The sequence below is a fragment of the Argopecten irradians genome, chromosome 5 (genome assembly GCF_041381155.1).
Source record: "Argopecten irradians isolate NY chromosome 5, Ai_NY, whole genome shotgun sequence".
Classification (NCBI taxonomy): domain Eukaryota; kingdom Metazoa; phylum Mollusca; class Bivalvia; order Pectinida; family Pectinidae; genus Argopecten; species Argopecten irradians.
The window spans coordinates 20885537-20902351 of NC_091138.1; the positions used below are offsets into that span (position 1 = coordinate 20885537).

Consider the following 16815-nt stretch of genomic DNA (forward strand, 5'->3'; position numbering starts at 1 on the left):
TTTGATTATTTCGATTATTTGGTCATTCTGTTATAAAAGAATTAATTTAATCTTCAAAATATACTGATACAAATCAAATATATATTTTTCATATAAGTTTATGGTTTTGATTTATTATTCACTGCGGTGCTACATCATGGCTGCCTTCGGAGAACCATTGGAGCTTTGCACGTGTTTCAAAGAAGATGATTTATTGTCAGTGGACTCAGATGGCCTTACAGGCCATGTTATCATCACATGCAAAACCAACTCCATATTTGTGTTCAAGGTAAAAGTTTAAGATGTTGTGATTGTACTATGAATGTTGTCAAATGACCTAATCCTGCAACCCCCCCAACTATCTGCAAAAATGAAAATAGCAGGATTTGGCTGACAGTGAAAATCCCGTTTTCTAGCCTTTGTCTAGCCTAGGAATTCCTGACCACTCATTAGTAAAAACCCCATTCACTGCCAATTTCAAGCACCATAAAATCTAAATGGGATATGCATTTTACTACCACAGTGGTTATGGAAAAAACATATTAAGATCTCCATGAATGATACGGAGGAACGTTTTGATATCGGATTGCCACACAAATCTGTTGATCTCGTAATCATTTGGCCAAATTGGCAATTTTTATCTCTCTTCTCACATTAGAAATGACCTAGTCTGCTAAACCTGCCTATTTTATTATTTTTAAATACGCTTTTTGATAAACATGTACACCTCGGAGAAGTCAAAATTTTCTTGTATGAAACTTTTTTTCTCATATAGATTTTTGGAAATAGGAGTTCATACCATACAAGAAAATGGAAGAAAAAACATATGTCGCTGTGCTTGTTTTTGAGCTATTGTCACTCAAAGATACCAAGTTGACAAAATCTTAGATTTTTTGGGATTTTTGCCGTTTTGACCATATACACCAGAGTTTAAAGCCATAATTTCCTAATGAGATGTTTTATATGTATGGAAGTTTGAAGAATTTATTTTCCTGTAATTTTCTTAAAAAATATACAAGTTTTGATTAATAGGACTCATATTTTTTTCTCAGAATAACAACATATGCTACCCCTACCCCTTAATTTTGAGCTACAAAATACACCATTTTCAGGCATTTTTGCCAAATTTAACCCTTTATAGAAACAGTTTTGGTATTAAACTTTTGTTAATATTTTGCATATCAATAGGGAATGGGATGTTCTTTCTAAATTAGGCAGAAAAATGGAGGGGTCAGTGTGCTTACTTTTTTGCCCCATTTGAATATGTGTTATTTTTCAGTATTTTAGAGTAAAAAATAAAAGTGCTCAAATTACCATTAAATGTAAAAATAAAGTGACAAAAGTGTATCACTTCACGCAATAATGCTCAATATTTTAATAACCACGAACCTTTGCTGATATAAGCTAGTTACATTGTACTGTCACGTTTAATAACTGATCATTAGTGCAAAATGCTACACAGATTATTATCATAATTAAGGCTTATTTATTTTCCATGTAAACAAACAGGATGCTGGAAAACGCGGGAATCGATGGCATATCATTTGGCATCGCTTCATGACGTACTGCGTGACGTCACCATTTACGGAAAATGGTGACGGTACCCGATTACATTGATATGATCCCTGTCGTGAGAAAATAAATTACGGTGTTGGTGACACTCTATTAGTTGTGTTCTTTTACTTAAAATTCTTTGCTTGGTTTTAAACCAGGTAAGAATCTCGCAATAAGCGAAATATATCTGGATTCAAGTTCGGTTATGATGTTTTTTTTCTACTTCTGGTTCGCCATGTGAAAGACGACAGAAAATTCGGAAACTACTTCAATTCCAATTCTATTATACGCAACCAAACAACAATATTTCCAGGTAAACGCTCACTTAAATTCAAATATTTCGTTAGTGTTCAAATGTTAGTTTCAGGACCGGGGCAAGGCATGCCTGTCATTCCGTGCGGGACTTGGACGAAGGTTTTTCAGAGCATAGTATTTCAACGTTACCATGACTATATTTGTTTACACACACATGTTACCTTTACAGAGCTTCGGGCCGCGAAGAGCTGCACTCTTATTAAAAACTTGAAATAGTAGGACATCACCACTTTCGTGTTATCCACGATGCATATCATAAGCATATACATGTAGCCTACTACATGTCAGCCATGTGTACATGTCTGGCATTTTGTTTACCTCTCAACTACACACGTTTTTGTTGTGTTTTTTTTTAAATCTGGAAGCGATTGTGATTGGCTGGCGATTTACTCAACCAAATGTGTAATTGAAGGGTCTCGGAAGTATTTCATTGTGCAGAGTTGTTTAATTTCTTAAATGAGACATAACATGGGGGCAATAGAGTACATACAATCCTAATAAATGGTATGTGTACGTTTTCCTGGCATAGCATGCACAATGCATTAGAAATATGCCACTGAAGTAGCTAGGCCAAATCTGTCCTACGATTTCATGCTTTTACAATTGTAATAGGTAACACGAGCTGACTTTATATGAGGCAAAAAAAAACACCAAATACCGGTAAAAAAAATTTAAAAGCCTAAAAATACAGGCAGGTTTAACAGACTAGAAACGACCTGGTTATGGTTTTGGTTATGTGTAGTACAACTTACATTGATTTTCTAAATTGATATGGGATTATAAGTGTTGTAATAGGTATAAACAATCATTTTAAGGAAGAAAATGCTGAGTTTTGAAAATGTCAAAAGACCCAATGGGCCGAAACCAGGTAAAGGTTTTGGTGCAAGTATTGAAAAACTGTTATCCATAACACATGATATTGACCTTTACAATAATTTTAGATAATAATTGGTGTGATTGGTATGAAAATTTAAAAAAAAAAAGGAAAAAATGCTTGATTTTAAAAATTTCAAGGGGCCCAATTGACTGAAATTACCAGGTTACGGTTTTGGTGCAAGTCCATGGGCGAGCTTTGCTGTTCTCAAACTGCTCTTGTTTTTCTTTCAGTTAGTAGCATTATCAATTTAATTTTTATAATGGAAAATCAAATAGTATATATGTGGATACATGTAATGCATCATAAAGTTTGATTTTCTTTCTTGTATAATAAATTTCCAGTTAGATGACCAGAAGGCATTACATAGCTGGTCTGTCCGGCGAGGGCTACAACTGACCAGTCCAGCCAGATGGACTGATAGTGGATATGTCGCTGTCATTAATCACCAAGTAAGTACTGTATAACTTTTGTAAGCAGTCACATTTATTAAATGTAAATCAGTCAACTTTAGTGTTGTCCTAATGATCGATTATAATCGATGTCTAATCGAACAGACAACCGATTCTGATTAATCGATTATGATGCATCAACATCGATGATCAGTATAAAAACAGGAAGTGGGAATTCTACTTTCATTTTCCTTTAGAGAGTACAGAGTTTATGCTGTTTATCTCTTTAGCAATAAAAATATGGCTTCTGTTTAAAAGAAATATGATAACAAAATAAACATATATGTATGATTATATGCCTAATAGGTTCGTCATCAATAATGATTGTTTCATTGACTTAAGTCAATCTAATAATAAATTAGGATTATAAACTATGCAGAATAAAGCCAGTATGAAAACAAAACGCCTTCATGGCGGCCATTTTATTGGGTAACATCTTAAGCAACTGAAAACATGAAAAGGTTAAAAAAAAACCTGAAACTCCTGTTAAGGGTATGCCCAAATATGAAATTTTGATAAGTGATATCAATAAAATTCATGCTATCATTAAAAATAGCTTACATTTTTAAGAAATTATGTTACAAAAGGGTAACCGATTAATAAATGAAAATCAATCGGTTTACACTAACCAATATCATTGATGATGAAATCTTAACCGATTACCAACACTAATCAACTTTCATTAAATTAAATCAGTTACACAAATCATTGTGGATATCGTAGTAATATGGGTCATTGGGTGCTATACATAATAGTGTGTACACATGAACAGTACACTTATCTAATTACTTAAAGATGCTGCACTGCAGATAAAGCAAAAATGATATTGATTCAGTATGAACCAGTCTAAATAACATCTATAGATGAAAGAAATGAGTTATTTCACTTTACATGCATGCACAGTCAGTATTGTTTTAATATGGAATTATTAAGTGCAACAGAACTTTTTCGGGATGCAACTTATTTATTTTCTTAACTTTGTTTTTAAAATTAGATAAGATATTCAATCTTTTCAATGACGGTAAAAGTGTAAAATTACTGAAGAAAAATATGAATTTTCCTGCTCTTGTTTTGAATTTATAAAATATATTTTTATTGGCTGTGTAGAAAAAAAATATACCCAACAATCTGTTTGCTTTGTAGAACATTCACACCTGGAGCAAAGAGGATTTGAACTTTGACAAGTCAACAAAGAAACATGTAAGTTCTGAAGACGTTATTGTAAAATTAATTTTCAAATATGAGATCATCATGATCATAGTACAATAGTAAAACCTCTAGTTACCAGGTATGTCTCCTCTTTCTACTGCAGTATATGATGTGTTTTTATGTGAAGATGTAAAATTATTGTAGTATTGAAGTTCTGCTAAATTTTAATTTTCAGCGTAAATGAAATAAAACCAAATCTATTATCAAGATTTGATTATATAGTTATAACAATTTTGATGCTAAAATTATGTCTGAACATCAAGTTACTGGTTAGGCATTTCAATAAAAATTAAAAAATACAGCAAGTTCTTTCCGACTGTTAAAATCTTCATCTTTTTTAAGGTTTAATCATTTTGCTAAACTTGAAAATTAAAGTGTAAATATTGATATATATCTGGGTGGGTCTATCTGAAGCATTTGTAACCTTTAGATATAAAATGCAAAATTTGTGTTTTAAAATGTTGCTATCGGTCATCCTGACTGCAAAAATAACTGTTGAAAAAAAATAACATTAATGTGTTGTTCATCTTCAATTTAAAAAAAAACCAGTTACCAAGGTATTTTATTTTCTGGGTGTTTTGATGTAATAATGACAAAATATCTATCTAAAACATATTATATTCAATCAAACTTGGCAATGGTACAGAGAAACAATGGAGTAGTTTTGGCAAAATACTGATGTCATAATGTTCAACAGATCTTTTATTTAAATTCACTTTTATGCATAACACAAAGAACCAGATAAGACTTAAGATATTTATTAAGATAGCCCGAAGACTATAAACCACAAATGATACAAAATAATATTAAAAACTTTGGCGTATATGGGGCTACTCACTCAGTACAAACATATAAAACTAACGCAGTACACAAACTTAACTCTGCTTATGAACAGAGAAGCAAGGTGCGTACCAAGATAGTAGCTTGACTCTGATCTAAGAGAATAAAATAGCTAGACTCGATAAACCCTATAGAAGCAGAAATAGACTCGTTAAATCAGAGAAGCAATAGCAAGATAAGACTGTCGCATGCATCTGTGAGAAACCACTTGACTCAGAAGATTGACTCTTACTTAAAGAAGTGATTTGACTCCAGACTACAAGCGATAACTGTGAGAAACCACTTGACTCAGAAGATTGACTCTTACTTAAAGAAGTGGTTTGACTCCAGACTACAAGCGATAACTGTGAGAAACCACTTGACTCAGAAGATTGACTCTTACTTAAAGAAGTGGTTTGACTCCAGACTGCCTAGGGCATGCAATTACTTAACTAATACAAATAGTTAAATAAATGTTGAAGTTATATTCTAATGAATGGCGATTGGGGTAAAAAATTCCCCTGAATTTAAAAAGCCAAAAATGAACGAATGGTTGTATGAGTGAGAACCCCAAAGCCATATACAAAATATAAGTATTTGTTTTGAGAAGATACAGATAATATTAAAAAGACATATTATCCTGAGCAGTTTTAATGGAAATAGGATCGATATGAATATAACGAGTATAGCAATCTGAAGACCACCGACCTAAAGATTGAATTAAATGGTCTTGAACTCCTGCAGCAGCTGCGGATGAGGCTGCGCCAATCCTGAATGGCCATTAAAATTTGAACTATCTACACCTATACGAGAAAGGATATCATTGAGATATCCAAGGAAAGTATGTCGTAACAAAGGTTTGGAGGTGAATTCCATGTTAACAAACAAGGGAGACAATGGGGAAGCACCTTGTCGCTGACGATAACTCAAATACTCAAGCATAGAATGCACAGGGTGCAAAACTTCATTATCAAAGATATTAAGTTGAGAAAAAGTAGCAGTTTACAAGCTTTAGTGTGAATGTCCACATGTCAACTATTATGTTACTCTTGTGCAACACTTCAGTATTTTTAGTAGATTTTCCGCTGGTTCTAGGAAGATGTACCTTTGTACAAATTTAGCAATAGATGCAGCACATCAAACAATAGTTCACTGACACTGCACCATATACAGTACAATTTTGTCCTAGGACTCTTCAGTGTTGCTAGAAATCAAAATATGTAAACCCAAAAAGTTGTTGGAGCAAAATAAAAAATTAAATCGCTATCTCTTCTATGCCATGGTGTTATTCACAAAAAATGGATATTGGGGGGTGGGGGGGGATAACAAAATTGAAAATCACTTCTATCGGAGGGTCTCCCAATTTCAAAATGCCTCCCCCCCCCCCTACCATATATGTTTTGCAGGAACAGCCCTTATAACGAACACACATATAACCAATTTATGGTTATGATGTAGTTATTTTCATTCCCGGTTAAGTTTTCTATAAGATGTCTGTAATTAGTATATAACAAACTGTGCTTATAACAAAGTGTTTCTGTTGGTCTATAGAGGTTCGTTATAATGGTGTATTATTGTATATAGTTATTTAATTATTGTCTTATAATTATTTAATCAGTTTTGAAATTTTTATTTCAGTTTAAGTTCCCAATACATGAAATTCTAACAACAGAAGGATGGGGACCTGTGGCAGTTTGTAATGATGGCACTGTGGACTTTGTGGACAACATAAAGAGTTCACACAAGGGAAATTACTCTGATGCTAAACAAAATTTTATAATCTCTTGTGGAATTGCAAGAACTAATGATGCCATCTGTGTTACTTGTTTATCACAAGAAAAGGTAAAATATCATGACTATCTTGACTTTAATTGATTAAGAAAATACTACTATGTTGAATTTTTATGCAGATATTGATAAACTGTCTAACTGATGTTTTTTTTGCCTTGGACAAATTTGAGAAATTTGAGAAGAGCTTCTGCTTAGTTTGTCTGTTTTTATTTCCCTTCAGGAATCTGAATTTATAATAACTCACCATTGGTATAGACGCGACACAAAAAAATGGACAGTGCTTGTTACTACGGAAACATGTCCAGAGAAAGTCCACTGTACGTCCTGTCATTGTCAGACGACAGGATCAACAGTCCGAATCTACTGTCTATGTGAGTGACCTGTTTAAATTATTGATTAATCAAGTGCGTCCTTTTTATTTATATTTTGATGAAGTTGAATAAATAAACATCGTTGAGGTTCTTGACATAAATAATTTACTTCAAAAGAATTACGTCAGTGAGTAGTTATATGACCTGCTTTTATAAGGTGGATAATGTGTGGAGTCAATTCACTTAGTGCAGTTATCAGATAGTTCAAAAACTACATGTAACGTCATTCAGAAGTGCCTATGGAACCATGAACCATTTAAGTTACCCTTTTAATTTTTAGATTATATAAAAGATATCTTCATGTAAAATATCTGATTACCAAGTTTTTCCATGAGTAAGATTTCTGTATTTTAGTATCCAATGGTGGTATGATGCTGTTGGATCTGTCCCATCAGCAGGCTGACCCTGTGAGGCGGAGAATACAGACGATACCAGGACTGGTCAGCTCAGCATCCTTCACAGTACTGGACACACACCACGTAGCTGTGGCGGGTACTGTACAGAATCGTAAAGGTATGAGCTGTAAAAATCCTGATTCACACTCACCTCTTATCTCTGTCCATGACATTGATATCTCTGTTAAATGTCTTATATATCTCTACAAGATATTTGTGTTTACAATAAAAGGTCAAGGTCAATAATATCCCAATCTCAAATGTCTCTGTCAATGGCTAAAGACAGCTCTGTGTAGGATAAAAGATACGCCCATATCTCTTTCCAAGGTGCAAGATGATTGTCAAGAATAATTTGACTGTAAATGATCTATGTTTGGTCCTGCCCATGATAAAAAAAAACAGCCTACATACTTATCAAAGGTCAAAATATAACTATATTCAGCATTTTAGACAACAGAGTATGGAAGACAAACATGAACTTGTATAATGTATTTGATACAAAGTAAGATACTATGTACTACATATTTTACAGAAGGAATAGGCATCTACGATCTTCAGTTTGGTACGTTGAAAGTCTGGAAACCTTACCCTGGAGATGTTCAGTCTAATGTCAAGGTAATATTGAACACTGAAACCCTAATATATCAACTTAAACTGCACAATATCCCACTTACTATTAACCACAGATCATAAAAAACTTTGGTGATCTAGATCAGTATAAAACTCAAAGGATTTAACTTATTATTTACTTTAAATTTTATTTGAGTTCATGACTGAAAAACGAAAAACAGTTACGGATTCAAACCTTTGTAAACGTTGTAGATGTTCCCAGAAATAGTTATGGTAAAAATCAGACATTGTAATCACAATTGAAAATTCAGATAAATCTACAGAAATATGCAGACATGTAATCTTCATACTCAATTTAACTGTTAGCCATTGTGTCCATTTCAGATCTACAGTCACCATGGAAACGTTTTGGTGACCTGTGGAAACACTCTCTACATGATACCTTACACATGTCAAAGGTCAACAGTGTCCAGTATCCTCGGTCAACATCAGCAACTTATCACTGACGAAACCAGACATACACTTCCAAAGTGTTTCAAATGGCCAATTGAGAAAGATAACTCGGTATGTATCCATTATAACTTTGCAACTAAATCTGAGTCTCAGAAAGCATAATTTCAGCCCCTCAATAAATTATTAATGAAAAATTAAGTACAGCTTGATAATTAAAAAGGCAAAACATTTTCACAAGCAATTCCTTTGGATTAATATTAAAAGTAATGTCGTGAAAAGAAATAATTCCATTAATTTAATTGATAGCAGTTGAACTTTGTTTGCTCAAACTTTAATAACTTGAATACATGTACTTATTTAATTTGAAATATTTTGATGGTCCAGACTAAAAAAATTTCAAGTCTTTGAATAATTCGAAACATTGCTGTGGTTGCCAAGATTTAATTACCGGTATATGTTCACGTATTTATTTGTATTTAATTTATTCTAACATTTTTGCTTTGAATAAAGAGCCAATTTGCTTTTATTTAAGTTGACTGATTAACAATAACTTTAATAGTAATTTCTCCTTCCTAGATAACTGTACAAGTGTCTAATCAGCAGAAAACAGAAGAGCTGGCCTCTTTACTGTGTGACCAAGAGAAGGTGAGTAAGCATACAAACCTATCGGGTCATCAGTGGCATAAAAGTGGTGATTAAAGTAAGGGTCAACTATCTTAAATATCTATTTTCACATACAGTCAACCCTGCTTTAGTGACCACCTGTTATGTTGTGAACTTTAGCATTCACCGGTTCTACCCTTGATAAAGTAATGTTACTTGTTGAATATGTCTAATACTAGAATTCTATGTAACAAGATGCCACAATATTTGTAATACCCCTAGTGTAACATCGCATAATTTACATTTTGTTCTTTAAAAAGTGGCATATGAATGCAGTGTATGTCACATGATTGTTTTATGAGTGGTTTGTTTGTTTGTTTGTTTGTGTTTTACATCCCATCAACACCTAAGGTCATTTAGGGCAAAACTACAAGTCATGCAGCAGTTTTTTTTATGAGTGGAAATACATAGGTCTGATCCAGAAATAGACGCAAAAGAATGTTCTTATAGATACATAAATGAAAGTAAACATGGTGCTATATAAGTTGTAGGTATTTCTTTGTTACCTTCGTTTTCATATACTATGTATCTCTTTTTATAAAGGTAATAGTAACACAGTAAAGTTTTCATATACCATATATTTCTTTATATAAAGACTACTAATAACACAGGAAAGTTTTCATATACCAGGTACACTTTAGAAAAAAATATTTTAGATACAAAAGTAGATACCCCATCTAATTTATTGTATCGCTTTCTTTCAGACCAAAACATATAAAACATTTGAGAGCACTTTCAAGAAGCTGATGGACTTTGTGAAGGAGTTCCCCTGTATGTGGTATATGAGTCCGCTATTTACAGACGTCCTGACGCGGTGTGTGACAGAGACCAAGTTCTGGCCTATCAATGAGATCAAGAAACTGATGAAGATCTACCAAATGCCAGTAAGGTAAGACGGCTTTGTTGTGAGAACATTTACCTGATTTAGCAGCTAAAATTACAGTAGCTGTACTGTTAACCAGCTTATTTTCATGTTTGATTACATTCTTATATTTCGCTGCATTATTAGAATACACAAAAATAATTGTAACTATTACTATAAGATAGTGTAGATTAGAGAAACAAAAATAATTTTAAAAAATCAAATTGTTTTGATAAAGTCTTTAATAGGCATGGAATTGCAAAATTAGTTGCAGTAAAAGTAAGTTAGTGATGAAATAAAACTGAGAATATTTTTGCTATGGCACAGCTGAAAGGTAAACATAAATTAGATGGTTATGGTTACTAATAGTAGATGAACCTATATAGTTAATATATATATAACATTATATCAATAAATATGAAAAATGCAATAGATTTTAATTTGTTATCTCTAGTGTGATGCCAAAGTTAGTTGAAGCGTTAATACAACATGGCGAGGCCTGTCTCCTGTACACATTTCTACAGAGTGTGTCTGAGGTTCCTGAGGTGTGTCTTTGTAAGGCGCTTCAGTACTACATCACGTAAGTATTACTGAAATCACGAATACCCCCTTCTTTCCATAATAGTACTACTTTCTGTGTCGGTCAGCATTTACAGGTCTGCATAATGTTGTCCCTGAAATGCTTTTGTTCCATTACATTTCTGGAGTTTTTCAATAGAATTTCATAGTAATTTTAAGTAAAAAGGAAGGCCCTTTCCAGGTATGTCTACCTGTAATGCAGAGAAAACATCTGTTGTTATTATCTGCCCTTGCAAGTAGGTGTTGATTGCGACATCCAATTTCGAGAGAAAACATCATTACTTGCTGGTAAACATATGACATCAAAATCAATACCTCCCCATTAGGGCAGATAACTGCAATATGTAAATACGGAATATCAGTCACTTTGATTTCGTTAGCCCTTTGCTAATTAGTTTTCAGAACTGAACTGAAATATTGTCTGGCTGGAAATCTTTGATACAGCTTGACAGTGGTAGTAGAGATGTGTGGGACAATAAATTGAGAAAATGTAATGATCGGAAACAGGAGACGAAATTTATCTGCTCTGGTTACCATTTAAAGAATCTGTATTCGTAAAGCAGATACGATCATTGAAATATGATGACGGAGAATGTAAATGAAAGTTATGTATACATGTATTTCTTTGTGATTTTGTAATTTACTGGTAAAATGTTTTCATCAACATGCATGTTTTATTAGGTCATCTGACCCGAAGGGTCAGGATGACCTATAGTCATCATGTTTCGTCCGTCGTCGTGCGCCGTCCGCCGTGCGCCGTGCGCCGTCCGCCGTGCGCCGTGCGCCGTCCGCCGTGCGTTAACTTTTCACATTTTGAACTTCTTCTCAAGTTTGACCAGTGGGATTGAGCTGAAACTTACCTGAAATGATCCTGAGATGGTCCCGACAAAGTGTTGTTATTTTTCGGGTCGATCCGAAATCCAAGATGGCCGCCACAGCCGCCATCTTGAAAACACATTTTAAACTTCTTCTCAAGTTCTACCGGTGCGATTTGGCTGAAACTTGCATGAAATGATCCTGACATGGTCCCGACAAAGTGTTGTTATTTTTCGGGTCGATCCGAAATCCAAGATGGCCGCCACAGGCGCCATCTTGAAAACACATTTTGAACTTCTTCTCAAGTTCTACCGGTGCGATTTGGCTGAAACTTGCATGAAATGATCCTGACATGGTCCCGACAAAGTGTTGTTATTTTTCGGGTCGATCCGAAATCCAAGATGGCCGCCACAGCCGCCATCTTGAAAACACATTTTAAACTTCTTCTCAAGTTCTACCGGTGCGATTTGGCTGAAACTTGCATGAAATGATCCTGACATGGTCCCGACAAAGTGTTGTTATTTTTCGGGTCGATCCGAAATCCAAGATGGCCGCCACAGGCGCCATCTTGAAAACACATTTTGAACTTCTTCTCAAGTTCTACCGGTGCGATTTGGCTGAAACTTGCATGAAATGATCCTGACATGGTCCCGACAAAGTGTTGTTATTTTTCGGGTCGATCCGAAATCCAAGATGGCCGCCACAGCCGCCATCTTGAAAACACATTTTAAACTTCTTCTCAAGTTCTACCGGTGCGATTTGGCTGAAACTTGCATGAAATGATCCTGACATGGTCCCGACAAAGTGTTGTTATTATTCGGGTCGATCCGAAATCCAAGATGGCCGCCACAGGCGCCATCTTGAAAACACATTTTGAACTTTCTCAAGTTCTACCAGTGCGATTTCGCTGAAACTTGCATGAAATGATCCTGACATGGTCCCGACAAAGTCTTGTTATTTTTCGGGTCGATCCGAAATCCAAGATGGCCGCCACAGCCGCCATCTTGAAAACACATTTTGAACTTCTTCTCAAGTTCTACCAGTGCGATTTGGCTGAAACTTGCATGAAATGATCCTGACATGGTCCCGACAAAGTGTTGTTATTTTTCGGGTCGATCTGAAATCCAAGATGGCCGCCACAGTCTCCATCTTGAAAACACATTTTGAACTTCTTCTCAAGTTCTACCGGTGCAATTTCGCTGAAACTTGCATGAAATGATCCTGACATGGTCCAGACAAAGTGTTGTTATTTTTCGGGTCAATCCGAAATCCAAGATGGCCGTCACAGCCGCCATCTTGAAAACACATTTTGAACTTATTCTCAAGTTCTACCGAAGGGATTTGGCTGAAACTTGCATGAAATGATCCTGACATGGTCCAGACAAAGTATTGTTACATCTCTGGTTGATCCCAAATCGAAGATGACAACCATGACACTATGTATAATTAAGTTCCTATATTTAAAGGCCCTTGGGCCTCTTGTTTGAAATAAAATTTGTTGAAAGAAATTGAAAATGATCCTGACATGATCCTGACAAAGTGACACCATATATAATTAATTTTACTATTGTCAAGGTAGTCAGATGACCGTTAAGGCCCTTTGGGCCTCTTGTATTGTAAATAGGGCAGAAAATGAGGTCTTGGTGAAAGCAGCAAAGAACTTGAACATTGACAGATTATCACCAAATACTCCATCAGATGAGAAGAAACCGTTCGGAGTCCACAAATCTTACTTTGTGTATCCTTTCTTTATCAATTTGTTTCTGAAATTCGATTGTAACTCATTGAAAAATTTGGTTTACTTGTAATGACAGGAAGATTTTGTTTTAAACACAGTAAACCACCTTATTTTCATGCAATTTCCAAGAGATTTTGAATGGGAATTCAAATGTTTTATGAATAATTGTTAAAAAAAAAAAATTATATAAATGCACAATTTTCTGTAAGAAATCTTTATCAGGAGTTTATGTATTCACGAATATAAGTGATAAAATATTGTATATATGAAAATAAAGTGGTTTCCACTACAGTAGATGAAAGAAAAGAAATGTTTTTATTTCCTGGTTTGTCAAATTCAACACAAATCTGTTTACATTACATATAGAATTACCACACTTTTTTATTTAAGGAATGACCTTTACCTCCCTTATCAGCAGTACAAATCTTATTCTTTAGTCCAGCATCTGATGGGTTTGGTACCAGATGTTTTCCCAGTCATCAATCAATTTGATGATTAGTATGTTGCATCCTAGTAAGATACACTACAAAGTTGGTTATGTTGATGGACTTTGTGCTTAATACAAGGTTAGAATATTTTATAATGATTAGATTTCAGTCACTGTCACCCTCCACTAAATAGAATTATGTCCCTTTATTCAGTTTTAATGTCAATAGTTATCTCTCCTTGTTTTAGACATGATACTGAATTACAATTAGGAGTTGTTTAAATTTCTTTAATCAATTTTATTATAAGACTTTAATCCATACCTAATTATTATTCTTGACAATGAACAGAAACTCAGTTTTAAGAGAAGGTTTCAATGACGTTTTCCTGGTGGATTGTTTGAAATCTCTAAACTTCAAAAATGTTCTGGTAAGGTTTGTTGATACCAAAGGATTTAGTGTCAAGGTTTTTGGTTTCATATTTACTGAAAATAAATTGCAATTGGCCAATTCATTGAAATTCACTATCTAGTGAAAAGATCCAAGATATTTTGATCATCTTTCTTAAGGTTTTCCTTAAGGGTTTAACTTCTGTTGAATTAAGTGATATTAATGTATTAAGAGAACTTCATAGGTAAACTAGAATTCTAAAATGAAAAATATAACAAAATGATAACTGTAGGATGTATTTTTATAAAAGAAAAAAAATGTTACTCATGCAGGTACTTTTAGAGCATCTTCATCAGATGTTGGGCGACAGACTTGACGAGATGGGAGAGGAAGATGATGAAATAGAAAATGGGAAGGAAGAAATGGAAAAAGAACATAAACAGCAAGACAAGAAAATTGACACAAAACATCAGCCAACTGTAGGACAGGTAAGAGCTAATTTTATTGACAGTAAAACATGGTTATAACAAACCTCTGGGTATGAATGAAATTACTTTGTTATAAGCATAATGTGTTATACACATATTACAGACTTCTTATAGGAACTTTGACAGGGAATAAAGATCACTGTATAACCATGAGTTTGTTGTAAGTGTTTCATTACAAGCATGTTTTACAGGTTGTGTTCAATTTTACCAGCAATAACCGATATCTCTAAGGTTACCAATATAATGTGACTGGTTACAGTGTCATACATATTATCTTTGATGATATCTTTTATTAAAGATGCGCCACGGCCGACAGATGGTATTTTTTCACTATCAAAAACAGGAGCAAACGATTTAGTATTTTTCTTCAGTTACAAAAGTTACTTACTTTCCATTACCACCATTGAAAAGTTTGAGCTTCTAATTTTACTTCAAGTTAAAAATGTGAAAAATAATTAATTGCATCCTGAAAAAAATCTGTGTCACTATATCCTATATGGAATGAAGAACTGATTGTGCATGCACCAAAGGCGATATACATTATTTTATATTATTTTTTTGTTAATTAGACATATATATGATTAAACACCAATTATTGTTCAAATGATGAATATCATTTTACTCTGTCGGCAGTGGAGCATATTTAAGGTAGCACTTAAATTTATCATTTAGACAGGAGTTTCTGCTATCACAAGGAAACTAATACAAATTAATAACAATGTCTTATAAAAGTGACAAAAATTACCATTTGCTTGTATCTGTCTAAGTTAAGGGAAGTTATCACTTTAGATATCCTTAACTGTTTAGGGAACATGTGTCGTAAGGTACCATTAGTTTTGTTTAAGTTTGTATGTCTGTATGTCCTGTTGTCTAACAATAAAATGAACTACTAATAACCCTATATTACAATGAAATAAGTATAGTAAGTCTGTATATATTCCCTACAGATTGCTGATTGGATCTGTGTGACTCTTGATGCTCACATCACCCAGCTGATTATCTCCCCTGATGCTCGACTGCTCCTCATCAATCTCCACACCTGTGTGGCCTCACAGGTGAGTCATATCAACATTAAGAAAAAATATACATCATTTGATGTATGTAACAGGGATGAAAATGTTCAGCCGATTGGCTGATTTCAGCCTTTTTGGCTTTTAGAAAATAAGTTCCTAGTACATGTAATTCCATATAATTTTCCCTCAAAGCATAAATTTCAGCCTTTTTCAGATTTTTCCACTTTCATCTCTGATGTAACAAAGCCAAATATTCTTGACCTATTGCCATTTTATCTGTTTTATATTCATTGGAAAGTGTGTCTTCTATATATGATCTGTCAAACATCTCTATAAAGACCACCTAAGGGATAGAGGAAAATAGTCTTACAGACTGCATTGTGTCAATTGGTCATTTTGGCCCTAGAAAAGTGGTCTTTATACAAAGGTGGTCGCTAAGGCAGTTTTTGCTCTAAAGTGTACATACACATATTACTGTGTCAGATAGTCTCTTGGTTTTGGATTGTTGAAAGTTTTTATGATTTTGAACTGTATATTTTGGTGTAAATAATTGTTTAGTGCATGTCATTTTTGTAAAATCACAGGACACTGATGAAATTATACACAAAATGTATTACTACTTTTCCTTTGACAATAGCTTAAATTCTGTTTTTTATTTGAACAGGTGCAGTTTTATGATGAGCTAGCAGGCCTAGAGGCACTCCTGGATCAACTTAAAGCCAAGTGTTCTGTGACATCCAAGAAGTCTGTTGGACAGTACTGTATAGAAGTTCTACATATCTGTTGATTCACAAATAAAGGCAATATTTTATGTACAGTTGATCATTGTTTGCTTTTCTGTTTTGTTTTGGCACCAACCACACAGCAAAATTAGAGACAGACTGCCATCATAGATTTCAATACGGGAGGTAATTGAAATTTGCTCAATGAAGACAGGCTACCATTTTGAAAAAATTGAAAGTTTTACAACTATCCCTCAGGAAGTACTGAAGGGTTCTGTTTTAAAATTTTAGTAGAGCAGTACATGCAATAGAGCAGTTGAATGATCATTTTGATATA

The 16815-nt window shown here is 34.0% G+C and overlaps 1 protein-coding gene across 1 annotated transcript; it reads left to right on the top strand.

Moving 5' to 3' along the window:
• The first annotated feature begins 108 nt into the window (after nucleotides 1-108).
• LOC138323180 (nucleolar protein 11-like) lies at nucleotides 109-16576 on the top strand. Its single transcript, XM_069267590.1, has 16 exons — nucleotides 109-268; nucleotides 3067-3174; nucleotides 4318-4374; nucleotides 6841-7044; nucleotides 7214-7364; nucleotides 7719-7877; nucleotides 8292-8374; nucleotides 8714-8893; nucleotides 9359-9427; nucleotides 10150-10334; nucleotides 10762-10887; nucleotides 13327-13440; nucleotides 14217-14295; nucleotides 14588-14743; nucleotides 15691-15798; nucleotides 16421-16576. Exons 1-16 carry the CDS (start codon nucleotides 137-139, stop codon nucleotides 16541-16543), a joined length of 2034 nt encoding a protein of 677 aa, XP_069123691.1. The 5' UTR covers nucleotides 109-136; the 3' UTR covers nucleotides 16544-16576.
• The last annotated feature ends 239 nt before the right edge of the window (nucleotides 16577-16815 follow it).

Excerpts from the sequence above, each read along its gene's own strand:
- LOC138323180 (XM_069267590.1), top strand. The coding sequence starts at position 137 with ATGGCTGCCTTCGGAGAACCATTGGAGCTTTGCACGTGTTTCAAAGAA. Across the intron at positions 10,888-13,326 it reads GCGCTTCAGTACTACATCAC|GGCAGAAAATGAGGTCTTGG; the intron begins GTAAGTATTACT and ends TATTGTAAATAG. Across the intron at positions 14,744-15,690 it reads ATCAGCCAACTGTAGGACAG|ATTGCTGATTGGATCTGTGT; the intron begins GTAAGAGCTAAT and ends TATTCCCTACAG.